General features: G+C 44.7%; 1 protein-coding gene across 1 annotated transcript in view; it reads left to right on the plus strand.

The window, feature by feature from the left end:
* Positions 1-248: 248 nt before the first annotated feature.
* Positions 249-13,036, plus strand: part of ccdc33 (coiled-coil domain containing 33) — a 55,302-nt gene continuing 42,514 nt past the window's right edge. Inside the window, exons 1-3 of the mRNA XM_046351578.1 lie at positions 249-361; positions 9,821-9,945; positions 10,045-10,084. Coding sequence (XP_046207534.1) covers positions 314-361; positions 9,821-9,945; positions 10,045-10,084 — 213 coding nt within the window. The 5' untranslated portion in view covers positions 249-313. The remainder of the gene's footprint in view (positions 362-9,820; positions 9,946-10,044; positions 10,085-13,036) is intronic.

Raw genomic sequence — 13,036 nt, forward strand, 5'->3', positions numbered from 1 at the left:
TGAGATGTGTGCTGTATCCCTGCTCCAGTGAAGAACAAGGTAGGAGGTCTCTTCGTCTGCTGTGAAGGTTGACTGACAGCTCTAGGTCAACACTAGGGTAGTATTTGTTTATGTGGGATGGGCAGTAGCTAGGTAATTCCATGGTAATACTCTTCTCATATCTCTACTGTGAGTTTATATAACCCTGGTAACCATTAGCACTTTGTACATACACAGTGAATTAGAGACACATGTTTTACATACTGTAGAGTTGTTGAACAAGAGCTGGTTAGCATACAAGAGTGGCTTGGATTTACCATAGTGATGTAACAGAATGTATACTGAGAAGATGAAGAGGTTTTACAGGCCCTGCTCCAGTACTGTGAGTAGTGCATTGACAGGATTGTCGTGGGCTCTAGTAGAGCAGATGAGTTTCTGTGATAATGGCTTGTCTTGTCCTCCTAAATATGGCAAATGGACAGATTTTATTAACAGATCTGTGGCTGTACATAGTACTGATGGTTTAGGCTTACTGATGTACCGTTGACTGTCTTTTAACATATTCAGGGTTATGCCTGGTGGGAATTGGGATTTGTGCGTCTTTTGAAACATTGTAGATACGCTGATTGACAAACCGATTTCCTTTCGGGATTAGTATTTATTATTTTCTATTTTATTATTCCAGGCATGTGAAAGAGTTCATGCTTTTAGATAGTGCCTTCAGAACGATTCTTTCCCCCCTGCGTTTTGCTGTTTTACAACCTGAATTAAAAATGGATTCAATTTAGATGTATTTTAATCATTGGCCTACACACCATAACCCCATTTCAAAGTGGAATTATGTTTTTCGAAATTTCCACAAATTCGTTCAAAATGAAAAGCTGAAATGTCTCGAGTCAACTCCTTTTGTTATGGCAAGTCTAAATAAGTTCAGGAGTAAAAATGTGCTTAACAAGTTGCCGGAGAGGAAGGAAACTTCTCAGAGATTTCACCATGAAGCCAATGGTGACAATGAAACAGTTAGAGTTTAATGGCTGTGATAGGAGAAAACTGAGGATGGATTAACAACCTTGTAGTTACTCAACAACACTAACCTAAATGACAGAGTGAAATGAAGGAAGCCTGTACAGAATAAAAAATATTCCAAAACATACATCCTGTTTACAATAACGCACTAAAGTAATACTGCAAAACATGGAGCAAAGATATGAACTTTATGTCCTGAATACATTAGCGTTATGTTAGGGGCAAATCCAACACTGAGTAACTGAGTACCACTATTAATATTTTTCAAATGTAATTGATGTGAAATGACTAGCTAGTTAGCGGTGGTGGGCGCTAATAGCGTTTCAATCGGTTACATCACTTGCTCTGAGACCTTGAAGTAGTTGTTCCACTTGCTCTGCAAGGGCCGCGGCTATTGTGGAGCGATGGGTAACGATGCTTCGAGGGTGGCTATGTGTGCCGAGGGTCCCTGGTTCGAGTCCAGGTAGGGGTGAGGAGAGGGACGGAAGCTATACTAGCATGGTGGTGGCTGAATCATGTTATGGGTATGCTTGTCATCTGCAAGGACTAATGAGTTTTTTTTATGATAAAAATAAACGGGATAGAGCTAAGCACAGGCAAAATGCTTGAAGACAACCTGGTTCAGTCTGCTTTCTACCAGACACTGGGAGATGAATTCACCTTTCAGCAGGACAATAACCTGGTTCAGTCTGCTTTCTACCAGACACTGGGAGATGAATTCACCTTTCAGCAGGACAATAACCTGGTTCAGTCTGCTTTCTACCAGACACTGGGAGTTGAATTCACCTTTCAGCAGGACAATAACCTGGTTCAGTCTGCTTTCTACCAGACACTGGGAGTTGAATTCACCTTTCAGCAGGACAATAACCTGGTTCAGTCTGCTTTCTACCAGACACTGGGAGATGAATTCACCTTTCAGCAGGACAATAACCTGGTTCAGTCTGCTTTCTACCAGACACTGGGAGATGAATTCACCTTTCAGCAGGACAATAACCTGGTTCAGTCTGCTTTCTACCAGACACTGGGAGTTGAATTCACCTTTCAGCAGGACAATAACCTGGTTCAGTCTGCTTTCTACCAGACACTGGGAGATGAATTCACCTTTCAGCAGGACAATAACCTGGTTCAGTCTGCTTTCTACCAGACACTGGGAGATGAATTCACCTTTCAGCAGGACAATAACCTGGTTCAGTCTGCTTTCTACCAGACACTGGGAGTTGAATTCACCTTTCAGCAGGACAATAACCTGGTTCAGTCTGCTTTCTACCAGACACTGGGAGTTGAATTCACCTTTCAGCAGGACAATAACCTGGTTCAGTCTGCTTTCTACCAGACACTGGGAGATGAATTCACCTTTCAGCAGGACAATAACCTGGTTCAGTCTGCTTTCTACCAGACACTGGGAGATGAATTCACCTTTCAGCAGGACAATAACCTGGTTCAGTCTGCTTTCCACCAGACACTGGGAGATGAATTCACCTTTCAGCAGGACAATAACCTGGTTCAGTCTGCTTTCCACCAGACACTGGGAGATGAATTCACCTTTCAGCAGGACAATAACCTGGTTCAGTCTGCTTTCCACCAGACACTGGGAGAGTTGAATTCACCTTTCAGACAGGACAATAACCTGGTTCAGTCTGCTTTCCACCAGACACTGGGAGTTGAATTCACCTTTCAGCAGGACAATAACCTGGTTCAGTCTGCTTTCCACCAGAGACTGGGAGTTGAATTCACCTTTCAGCAGGACAATAACCTGGTTCAGTCTGCTTTCCACCAGACACTGGGAGTTGAATTCACCTTTCAGCAGGACAATAACCTGGTTCAGTCTGCTTTCCACCAGAGACTGGGAGTTGAATTCACCTTTCAGCAGGACAATAACCTGGTTCAGTCTGCTTTCCACCAGACACTGGGAGTTGAATTCACCTTTCAGCAGGACAATAACCTGGTTCAGTCTGCTTTCCACCAGACACTGGGAGTTGAATTCACCTTTCAGCAGGACAATAACCTGGTTCAGTCTGCTTTCCACCAGACACTGGGAGTTGAATTCACCTTTCAGCAGGACAATAACCTGGTTCAGTCTGCTTTCTACCAGACACTGGGAGATGAATTCACCTTTCAGCAGGACAATAACCTGGTTCAGTCTGCTTTCCACCAGACACTGGGAGTTGAATTCACCTTTCAGCAGGACAATAACCTGGTTCAGTCTGCTTTCCACCAGACACTGGGAGATGAATTCACCTTTCAGCAGGACAATAACCTGGTTCAGTCTGCTTTCCACCAGACACTGGGAGATGAATTCACCTTTCAGCAGGACAATAACCTGGTTCAGTCTGCTTCCCACCAGACACTGGGAGATGAATTCACCTTTCAGCAGGACAATAACCTGGTTCAGTCTGCTTTCCACCAGACACTGGGAGATGAATTCACCTTTCAGCAGGACAATAACCTGGTTCAGTCTGCTTTCCACCAGACACTGGGAGATGAATTCACCTTTCAGCAGGACAATAACCTGGTTCAGTCTGCTTTCTACCAGACACTGGGAGATGAATTCACCTTTCAGCAGGACAATAACCTGGTTCAGTCTGCTTTCTACCAGACACTGGGAGATGAATTCACCTTTCAGCAGGACAATAACCTGGTTCAGTCTGCTTTCTACCAGACACTGGGAGATGAAGTCACCTTTCAGCAGGACAATAACCTGGTTCAGTCTGCTTTCTACCAGACACTGGGAAATGAATTCACCTTTCAGCAGGACAACAACCTGGTTCAGTCTGCTTTCTACCAGACACTGGGAGATGAATTCACCTTTCAGCAGGACAATAACCTGGTTCAGTCTGCTTTCTACCAGACACTGGGAGATGAATTCACCTTTCAGCAGGACAATAACCTGGTTCAGTCTGCTTTCTACCAGACACTGGGAGATGAATTCACCTTTCAGCAGGACAATAACCTGGTTCAGTCTGCTTTCTACCAGACACTGGGAGATGAATTCACCTTTCAGCAGGACAATAACCTGGTTCAGTCTGCTTTCCACCAGACACTGGGAGATGAATTCACCTTTCAGCAGGACAATAACCTGGTTCAGTCTGCTTTCCACCAGACACTGGGAGATGAATTCACCTTTCAGCAGGACAATAACCTGGTTCAGTCTGCTTTCCACCAGACACTGGGAGATGAATTCACCTTTCAGCAGGACAATAACCTGGTTCAGTCTGCTTTCCACCAGACACTGGGAGATGAATTCACCTTTCAGCAGGACAATAACCTGGTTCAGTCTGCTTTCCACCAGACACTGGGAGATGAATTCACCTTTCAGCAGGACACTGGGAGATGAATTCACCTTTCAGCAGGACAATAACCTGGTTCAGTCTGCTTTCTACCAGACACTGGGAGATGAATTCACCTTTCAGCAGGACAATAACCTGGTTCAGTCTGCTTTCTACCAGACACTGGGAGATGAATTCACCTTTCAGCAGGACAATAACCTGGTTCAGTCTGCTTTCTACCAGACACTGGGAGATGAATTCACCTTTCAGCAGGACAATAACCTGGTTCAGTCTGCTTTCTACCAGACACTGGGAGATGAATTCACCTTTCAGCAGGACAATAACCTGGTTCAGTCTGCTTTCCACCAGACACTGGGAGATGAATTCACCTTTCAGCAGGACAATAACCTGGTTCAGTCTGCTTTCTACCAGACACTGGGAGATGAATTCACCTTTCAGCAGGACAATAACCTGGTTCAGTCTGCTTTCCACCAGACACTGGGAGATGAATTCACCTTTCAGCAGGACAATAACCTGGTTCAGTCTGCTTTCTACCAGACACTGGGAGATGACAATAAATTCACCTTTCAGCAGGACAATAACCTGGTTCAGTCTGCTTTCTACCAGACACTGGGAGATGAATTCACCTTTCAGCAGGACAATAACCTGGTTCAGTCTGCTTTCTACCAGACACTGGGAGATGAATTCACCTTTCAGCAGGACAATAACCTGGTTCAGTCTGCTTTCTACCAGACACTGGGAGATGAATTCACCTTTCAGCAGGACAATAACCTGGTTCAGTCTGCTTTCTCACCAGACACTGGGAGATGAATTCACCTTTCAGCAGGACAATAACCTGGTTCAGTCTGCTTTCCACCAGACACTGGGAGATGAATTCACCTTTCAGCAGGACAATAACCTGGTTCAGTCTGCTTTCTACCAGACACTGGGAGATGAATTCACCTTTCAGCAGGACAATAACCTGGTTCAGTCTGCTTTCTACCAGACACTGGGAGATGAATTCACCTTTCAGCAGGACAATAACCTGGTTCAGTCTGCTTTCCACCAGACACTGGGAGATGAATTCACCTTTCAGCAGGACAATAACCTGGTTCAGTCTGCTTTCCACCAGACACTGGGAGATGAATTCACCTTTCAGCAGGACAATAACCTGGTTCAGTCTGCTTTCCACCAGACACTGGGAGATGAATTCACCTTTCAGCAGGACAATAACCTGGTTCAGTCTGCTTTCCACCAGACACTGGGAGATGAATTCACCTTTCAGCAGGACAATAACCTGGTTCAGTCTGCTTTCTACCAGACACTGGGAGTTGAATTCACCTTTCAGCAGGACAATAACCTGGTTCAGTCTGCTTTCCACCAGACACTGGGAGATGAATTCACCTTTCAGCAGGACAATAACCTGGTTCAGTCTGCTTTCTACCAGACACTGGGAGATGAATTCACCTTTCAGCAGGACAATAACCTGGTTCAGTCTGCTTTCCACCAGACACTGGGAGATGAATTCACCTTTCAGCAGGACAATAACCTGGTTCAGTCTGCTTTCTACCAGACACTGGGAGATGAATTCACCTTTCAGCAGGACAATAACCTGGTTCAGTCTGCTTTCTACCAGACACTGGGAGATGAATTCACCTTTCAGCAGGACAATAACCTGGTTCAGTCTGCTTTCTACCAGACACTGGGAGTTGAATTCACCTTTCAGCAGGACAATAACCTGGTTCAGTCTGCTTTCCACCAGACACTGGGAGATGAATTCACCTTTCAGCAGGACAATAACCTGGTTCAGTCTGCTTTCCACCAGACACTGGGAGATGAATTCACCTTTCAGCAGGACAATAACCTGGTTCAGTCTGCTTTCCACCAGACACTGGGAGATGAATTCACCTTTCAGCAGGACAATAACCTGGTTCAGTCTGCTTTCCACCAGACACTGGGAGATGAATTCACCTTTCAGCAGGACAATAACCTGGTTCAGTCTGCTTTCTACCAGACACTGGGAGATGAATTCACCTTTCAGCAGGACAATAACCTGGTTCAGTCTGCTTTCTACCAGACACTGGGAGATGAATTCACCTTTCAGCAGGACAATAACCTGGTTCAGTCTGCTTTCTACCAGACACTGGGAGTTGAATTCACCTTTCAGCAGGACAATAACCTGGTTCAGTCTGCTTTCCACCAGACACTGGGAGATGAATTCACCTTTCAGCAGGACAATAACCTGGTTCAGTCTGCTTTCCACCAGACACTGGGAGATGAATTCACCTTTCAGCAGGACAATAACCTGGTTCAGTCTGCTTTCCACCAGACACTGGGAGATGAATTCACCTTTCAGCAGGACAATAACCTGGTTCAGTCTGCTTTCCACCAGACACTGGGAGTTGAATTCACCTTTCAGCAGGACAATAACCTGGTTCAGTCTGCTTTCCACCAGACACTGGGAGATGAATTCACCTTTCAGCAGGACAATAACCTGGTTCAGTCTGCTTTCCACCAGACACTGGGAGATGAATTCACCTTTCAGCAGGACAATAACCTGGTTCAGTCTGCTTTCCACCAGACACTGGGAGATGAATTCACCTTTCAGCAGGACAATAACCTGGTTCAGTCTGCTTTCACCAGACACTGGGAGATGAATTCACCTTTCAGCAGGACAATAACCTGGTTCAGTCACAAGGCCAAAAATAGACCGGAGTTGCTTACCAAGATGACATTGAATGATCCTGAGTGGCCTAGTTGCCGTTTTGAGTTAAATCGGCTTGAAATTCTATGGCAAGACTTGAACATGTCTGTCTAGCAATGATCAACAACCAACTTGACAGAGCTTGAAGAATTTAAAAAGAATAATGGGCAAATATTGTACAATCCAGGTGTGCAAAGCTCTTAGAGACTCACCCAGAAAGACTCACAGCTGTAATCACTCTTAGAGACTTACCCAGAAAGACTCACTGCTGTAATCACTCTTAGAGACTTACCCAGAAAGACTCACAGCTGTAATCACTCTTAGAGACTTACCCAGAAAGACTCACTGCTGTAATCACTCTTAGAGACTTACCCAGAAAGACTCACTGCTGTAATCACTCTTAGAGACTTACCCAGAAAGACTCACAGCTGTAATCACTCTTAGAGACTTACCCAGAAAGACTCACAGCTGTAATCACTCTTAGAGACGTACCCAGAAAGACTCACAGCTGTAATCACTCTTAGAGACGTACCCAGAAAGACTCACAGCTGTCATCACTCTTAGAGACTTACCCAGAAAGACTCACAGCTGTAATCACTCTTAGAGATGTACCCAGAAAGACTCACAGCTGTAATCACTCTTAGAGACTTACCCAGAAAGACTCACTGCTGTAATCACTCTTAGAGACTTACCCAGAAAGACTCACAGCTGTAATCACTCTTAGAGACTTACCCAGAAAGACTCACTGCTGTAATCACTCTTAGAGACTTACCCAGAAAGACTCACTGCTGTAATCACTCTTAGAGACTTACCCAGAAAGACTCACAGCTGTAATCACTCTTAGAGACTTACCCAGAAAGACTCACAGCTGTAATCACTCTTAGAGATGTACCCAGAAAGACTCACAGCTGTAATCACTCTTAGAGACTTACCCAGAAAGACTCACAGCTGTCATCACTCTTAGAGACTTACCCAGAAAGACTCACAGCTGTAATCACTCTTAGAGACTTACCCAGAAAGACTCACAGCTGTAATCACTCTTAGAGACGTACCCAGAAAGACTCACTGCTGTAATCACTCTTAGAGACTTACCCAGAAAGACTCACTGCTGTAATCACTCTTAGAGACTTACCCAGAAAGACTCACAGCTGTAATCACTCTTAGAGACTTACCCAGAAAGACTCACAGCTGTAATCACTCTTAGAGACGTACCCAGAAAGACTCACAGCTGTAATCACTCTTAGAGACTTACCCAGAAAGACTCACAGCTGTCATCACTCTTAGAGACTTACCCAGAAAGACTCACAGCTGTAATCACTCTTAGAGACTTACCCAGAAAGACTCACAGCTGTAATCACTCTTAGAGACGTACCCAGAAAGACTCACAGCTGTAATCACTCTTAGAGACTTACCCAGAAAGACTCACAGCTGTAATCACTCTTAGAGACTTACCCAGAAAGACTCACAGCTGTAATCACTCTTAGAGACTTACCCAGAAAGACTCACAGTTCTAATCACTCTTAGAGACTTACCCAGAAAGACTCACAGTTCTAATCACTCTTAGAGACTTACCCAGAAAGACTCACAGCTGTAATCATTCTTAGAGACTTACCCAGAAAGACTCACAGCTGTAATCACTCTTAGAGACTTACCCAGAAAGACTCACAGCTGTAATCACTCTTAGAGACTTACCCAGAAAGACTCACAGCTGTAATCACTCTTAGAGACTTACCCAGAAAGACTCACAGCTGTAATCACTCTTAGAGACTTACCCAGAAAGACTCACAGTTCTAATCACTCTTAGAGACTTACCCAGAAAGACTCACAGTTCTAATCACTCTTAGAGACTTACCCAGAAAGACTCACAGCTGTAATCATTCTTAGAGACTTACCCAGAAAGACTCACAGCTGTAATCACTCTTAGAGACTTACCCAGAAAGACTCACAGCTGTAATCACTCTTAGAGACTTACCCAGAAAGACTCACAGCTGTAATCACTCTTAGAGACTTACCCAGAAAGACTCACAGCTGTAATCACTCTTAGAGACTTACCCAGAAAGACTCACAGCTGTAATCACTCTTAGAGACTTACCCAGAAAGACTCACAGCTGTAATCACTCTTAGAGACTTACCCAGAAAGACTCACAGCTGTAATCACTCTTAGAGACTTACCCAGAAAGACTCACAGTTCTAATCACTCTTAGAGACTTACCCAGAAAGACTCACAGTTCTAATCACTCTTAGAGACTTACCCAGAAAGACTCACAGTTCTAATCACTCTTAGAGACTTACCCAGAAAGACTCACAGTTCTAATCACTGTTAGAGACTTACCCAGAAAGACTCCCAGCTGTAATCACTCTTAGAGACTTACCCAGAAAGACTCCCAGCTGTAATCACTGCCAAAGGTGATTCTAACATATATTGACTCAGGGCTGTGAATACTTCCGTAATTTGATATTTCTGTATTTCATTTTCAATACATTTGCAAACATTTATAAAAACATATTTTACCTTGTCATTATGGGGTATTGTGTGTAATTGTGTGACAAAAATATTTAACACTAGAACCGCCTTAGGCCAACGGCCACTGACTTTTGATTTAGTAAATTAACCCCCCGTCCCCCTAACAAAATGATGTCCTGCTCCTTTCCCGACTTTTCCTAAATGTTTTTATTTTTCACTGTTCAGTTGTCAGACTTTTGAAGTACCCGGCCAGGCGCTAAATGCATCACTCTCTCTCTCCTCACTGAATGAATGAAACAAAAATTGGAAAAGGGGTATGAATACTTACCGATGATTCAAGTTCAGAACAACGTAATTTTCTTTCTTCTTTCTTTCCCCCAGAAGGATGGTCTCAGTCTACCGTCATACGATGCCCTGGCCCGGATCCTCTCAGACAACACCACTACAGCTCCAGCTGGGGAAACAGAGGAGCCACAGACGTATCAGAAACACACTCCACACAAAAAGTAATATAATAATAATATTAATATTGATACGTAGCGGTACAATTGTCAGTATTGTATTTTGATGATCATCAAAATGTTTCTTCATTTCCGTATCATCAGAGCTCCTCTCCCTGACTTTGTGGATGATCTTCAAAGCAAAGTGAGTAAAGCATCTATACCCTCACAAACCACTCTTTAAAATCACTTGACCGGTCCTCAATGAGGAGTGAGAGATGTGCAACTGGGCTGGTTGCCTGACTCTCCTCTGAAATCCTCTGTGTCTGAGAGACAACCCTCGTCTCTGGCCCCTGGCGTAGAACTAGGAGGCTGGTTGCCTGACTCTCCTCTGAAATCCTCTGTGTCTGAGAGACAACCCTCGTCTCTGGCCCCTGGCGTAGAACTAGGAGGCTGGTTGCCTGACTCTCCTCTGAAATCCTCTGTGTCTGAGAGACAACCCTCGTCTCTGGCCCCTGGCGTAGAACTAGGAGGCTGGTTGCCTGACTCTCCTCTGAAATCCTTTGTGTGTGAGAGACAACCCTTGTCTCTGGCCCCTGGCGTAGAACTAGGAAGCTGGTTTGCAGATGGTAAAAACCCCTAGGCTGACAAGAGACTTCTGTGTCTGTGTGCTAGTTAGTTATTCAGGGAAGAACGAAGACTGAAAGGCCAACTAGGCGATCCACGGGGAGGCTTGTTGACGGAGCCCATAGGGACACTGGAGGCTGTGGGATTCAGACAGTCTGAAATGGTGTATAGCTCCTCCAATGAGATCAACATGGCTGCCGATAGAATAGATGAACATTTATCTGTGTGTCTGAACTACTAGAGAGAAAAACATGTTGATGAGACACCTTCTGGTGCTCGTGGCCGAGGTGTTAATGGTATAAAATCTCATGCTGTTGGCCTCATTCTATACTCTAGTCATATGTCTTAGTAACGAGGATACTGATCAATCATGTTGTTGGCCTCATTCTATACTCTAGTCATATGTCTTAGTAACGAGGAGACTGATCAATCATGTTGTTGGCCTCATTCTATACTCTAGTCATATGTCTTAGGGAGGAGACTGATCAATCATGTTGTTGGCCTCATTCTATACTCTAGTCATATGTCTTAGTAACGATAGAGACTGATCAATCATGTTATCATTCTATACTCTAGTCATATGTCTTAGTAACGAGGATACTGATCAATCATGTTGTTGGCCTCATTCTGTACTCTAGTCATGGTGTCTTAGTAACGAGGTGTTACTGATCAATCATGTTGTTGGCCTCATTCTATACTCTAGTCATATGTCTTAGTAACGAGGAGACTGATCAATCATGTTGTTGGCCTCATTCTATACTCTAGTCATATGTCTTAGTAACGAGGATACTGATCAATCATGTTGTTGGCCTCATTCTATACTCTAGTCATATGTCTTAGTAACGAGGATACTGATCAATCATGTTGTTGGCCTCATTCTATACTCTAGTCATATGTCTTAGTAACGAGGATACTGATCAATCATGTTGTTGGCCTCATTCTATACTCTAGTCATATGTCTTAGTAACGAGGAGACTGATCAATCATGTTGTTGGCCTCATTCTATACTCTAGTCATATGTCTTAGTAACGAGGAGACTGATCAATCATGTTGTTGGCCTCATTCTATACTCTAGTCATATGTCTTAGTAACTAGGAGACTGATCAATCATGTTGTTGGCCTCATTCTATACTCTAGTCATATGTCTTAGTAACGAGGAGACTGATCAATCATGTTGTTGGCCTCATTCTATACTCTAGTCATATGTCTTAGTAACGAGGAGACTGATCAATCATGTTGTTGGCCTCATTCTATACTCTAGTCATATGTCTTAGTAACGAGGAGACTGATCAATCATGTTGTTGGCCTCATTCTATACTCTAGTCATATGTCTTAGTAACGAGGAGACTGATCAATCATGTTGTTGGCCTCATTCTATACTCTAGTCATATGTCTTAGTAACGAGGAGACTGATCAATCATGTTGTTGGCCTCATTCTGTACTCTAGTCATATGTCTTAGTAACGAGGAGACTGATCAATCATGTTGTTGGCCTCATTCTATACTCTAGTCATATGTCTTAGTAACGAGGATATTGATCAATCATGTTGGTTTTAGACCCATTTAGCTGGATTTAATGATCGGCACGTTATTATACTTTAAAACATTAGTTGTAAAGAACATGTTGCCTCTGTAATACCTTTACCTTATGTTCATACCAGCACACACACACACACACACACACACACACACACACACACACACACACACACACACACACACACACACACACACACACACACACACACACACACACACACACACACACACACACACACACACACACACACACACACACCCTTTCATCATATAGCCTCCCAGGGTGCGAGCTGACTGCCATCTGTTTGTGATGTGATTGTCCTGGAGCGACAGGGAGGAGTGCTGCAGTGAGGCCTCCATCCTGTTGTGTCTTCAAAGCAGAGGGAGAGAGGGGAGGGAGAGACCCCCTCACACACTTCTCATCACAGGACCCCCTCATCCACTCCTCCCTCCCTCCCCTCTCTCTCCCTCCCCTCTCTCCCTCCCACTATATCCCCTTGCTCCCCCATCACAGGCCTCCCTCACTCTCTCGTCATCTCCCCGTCTCCCATCCCCGTACCCCCAACCCCCTGGTGAGCCTCCGCCCGTCCCCTGTCTCATCTGCAGTCATATGATTGTCACCTTGTGCCCTTTCAATTAGACGCTCAATTTCATCCCCAGGTCTCAGGGGGCTACTACCACCCAACCACTCCCTCCTCCTACTCCCTCCTCCTCTCCCAATACTCCTTCCTCCTCCTCCTCCTCTCCACATACCCCTCCGTCCTCATCTCCCCATACCCCTCCCTCCTCCTCTCCCCATACTCCCTCCTCCTCCTCTCCCTATACTCCCTCCTCCTCATCATCTCCCCATACCCCTCCCTCCTCCTCCTCCTCTCCCAATACTCCTTCCTCCTCCTCTCCCTATATTCCCTCAACCTCCTCATCTCCCCATACCCCTCCCTCCTCCTACTCCTCTCCCAATACTCCTTCCTCCTCCTCTCCCAATACTCCTT

The sequence above is a fragment of the Oncorhynchus gorbuscha genome, linkage group LG06, assembly GCF_021184085.1.
Source record: "Oncorhynchus gorbuscha isolate QuinsamMale2020 ecotype Even-year linkage group LG06, OgorEven_v1.0, whole genome shotgun sequence".
Taxonomy (NCBI): Eukaryota; Metazoa; Chordata; class Actinopteri; order Salmoniformes; family Salmonidae; genus Oncorhynchus; species Oncorhynchus gorbuscha.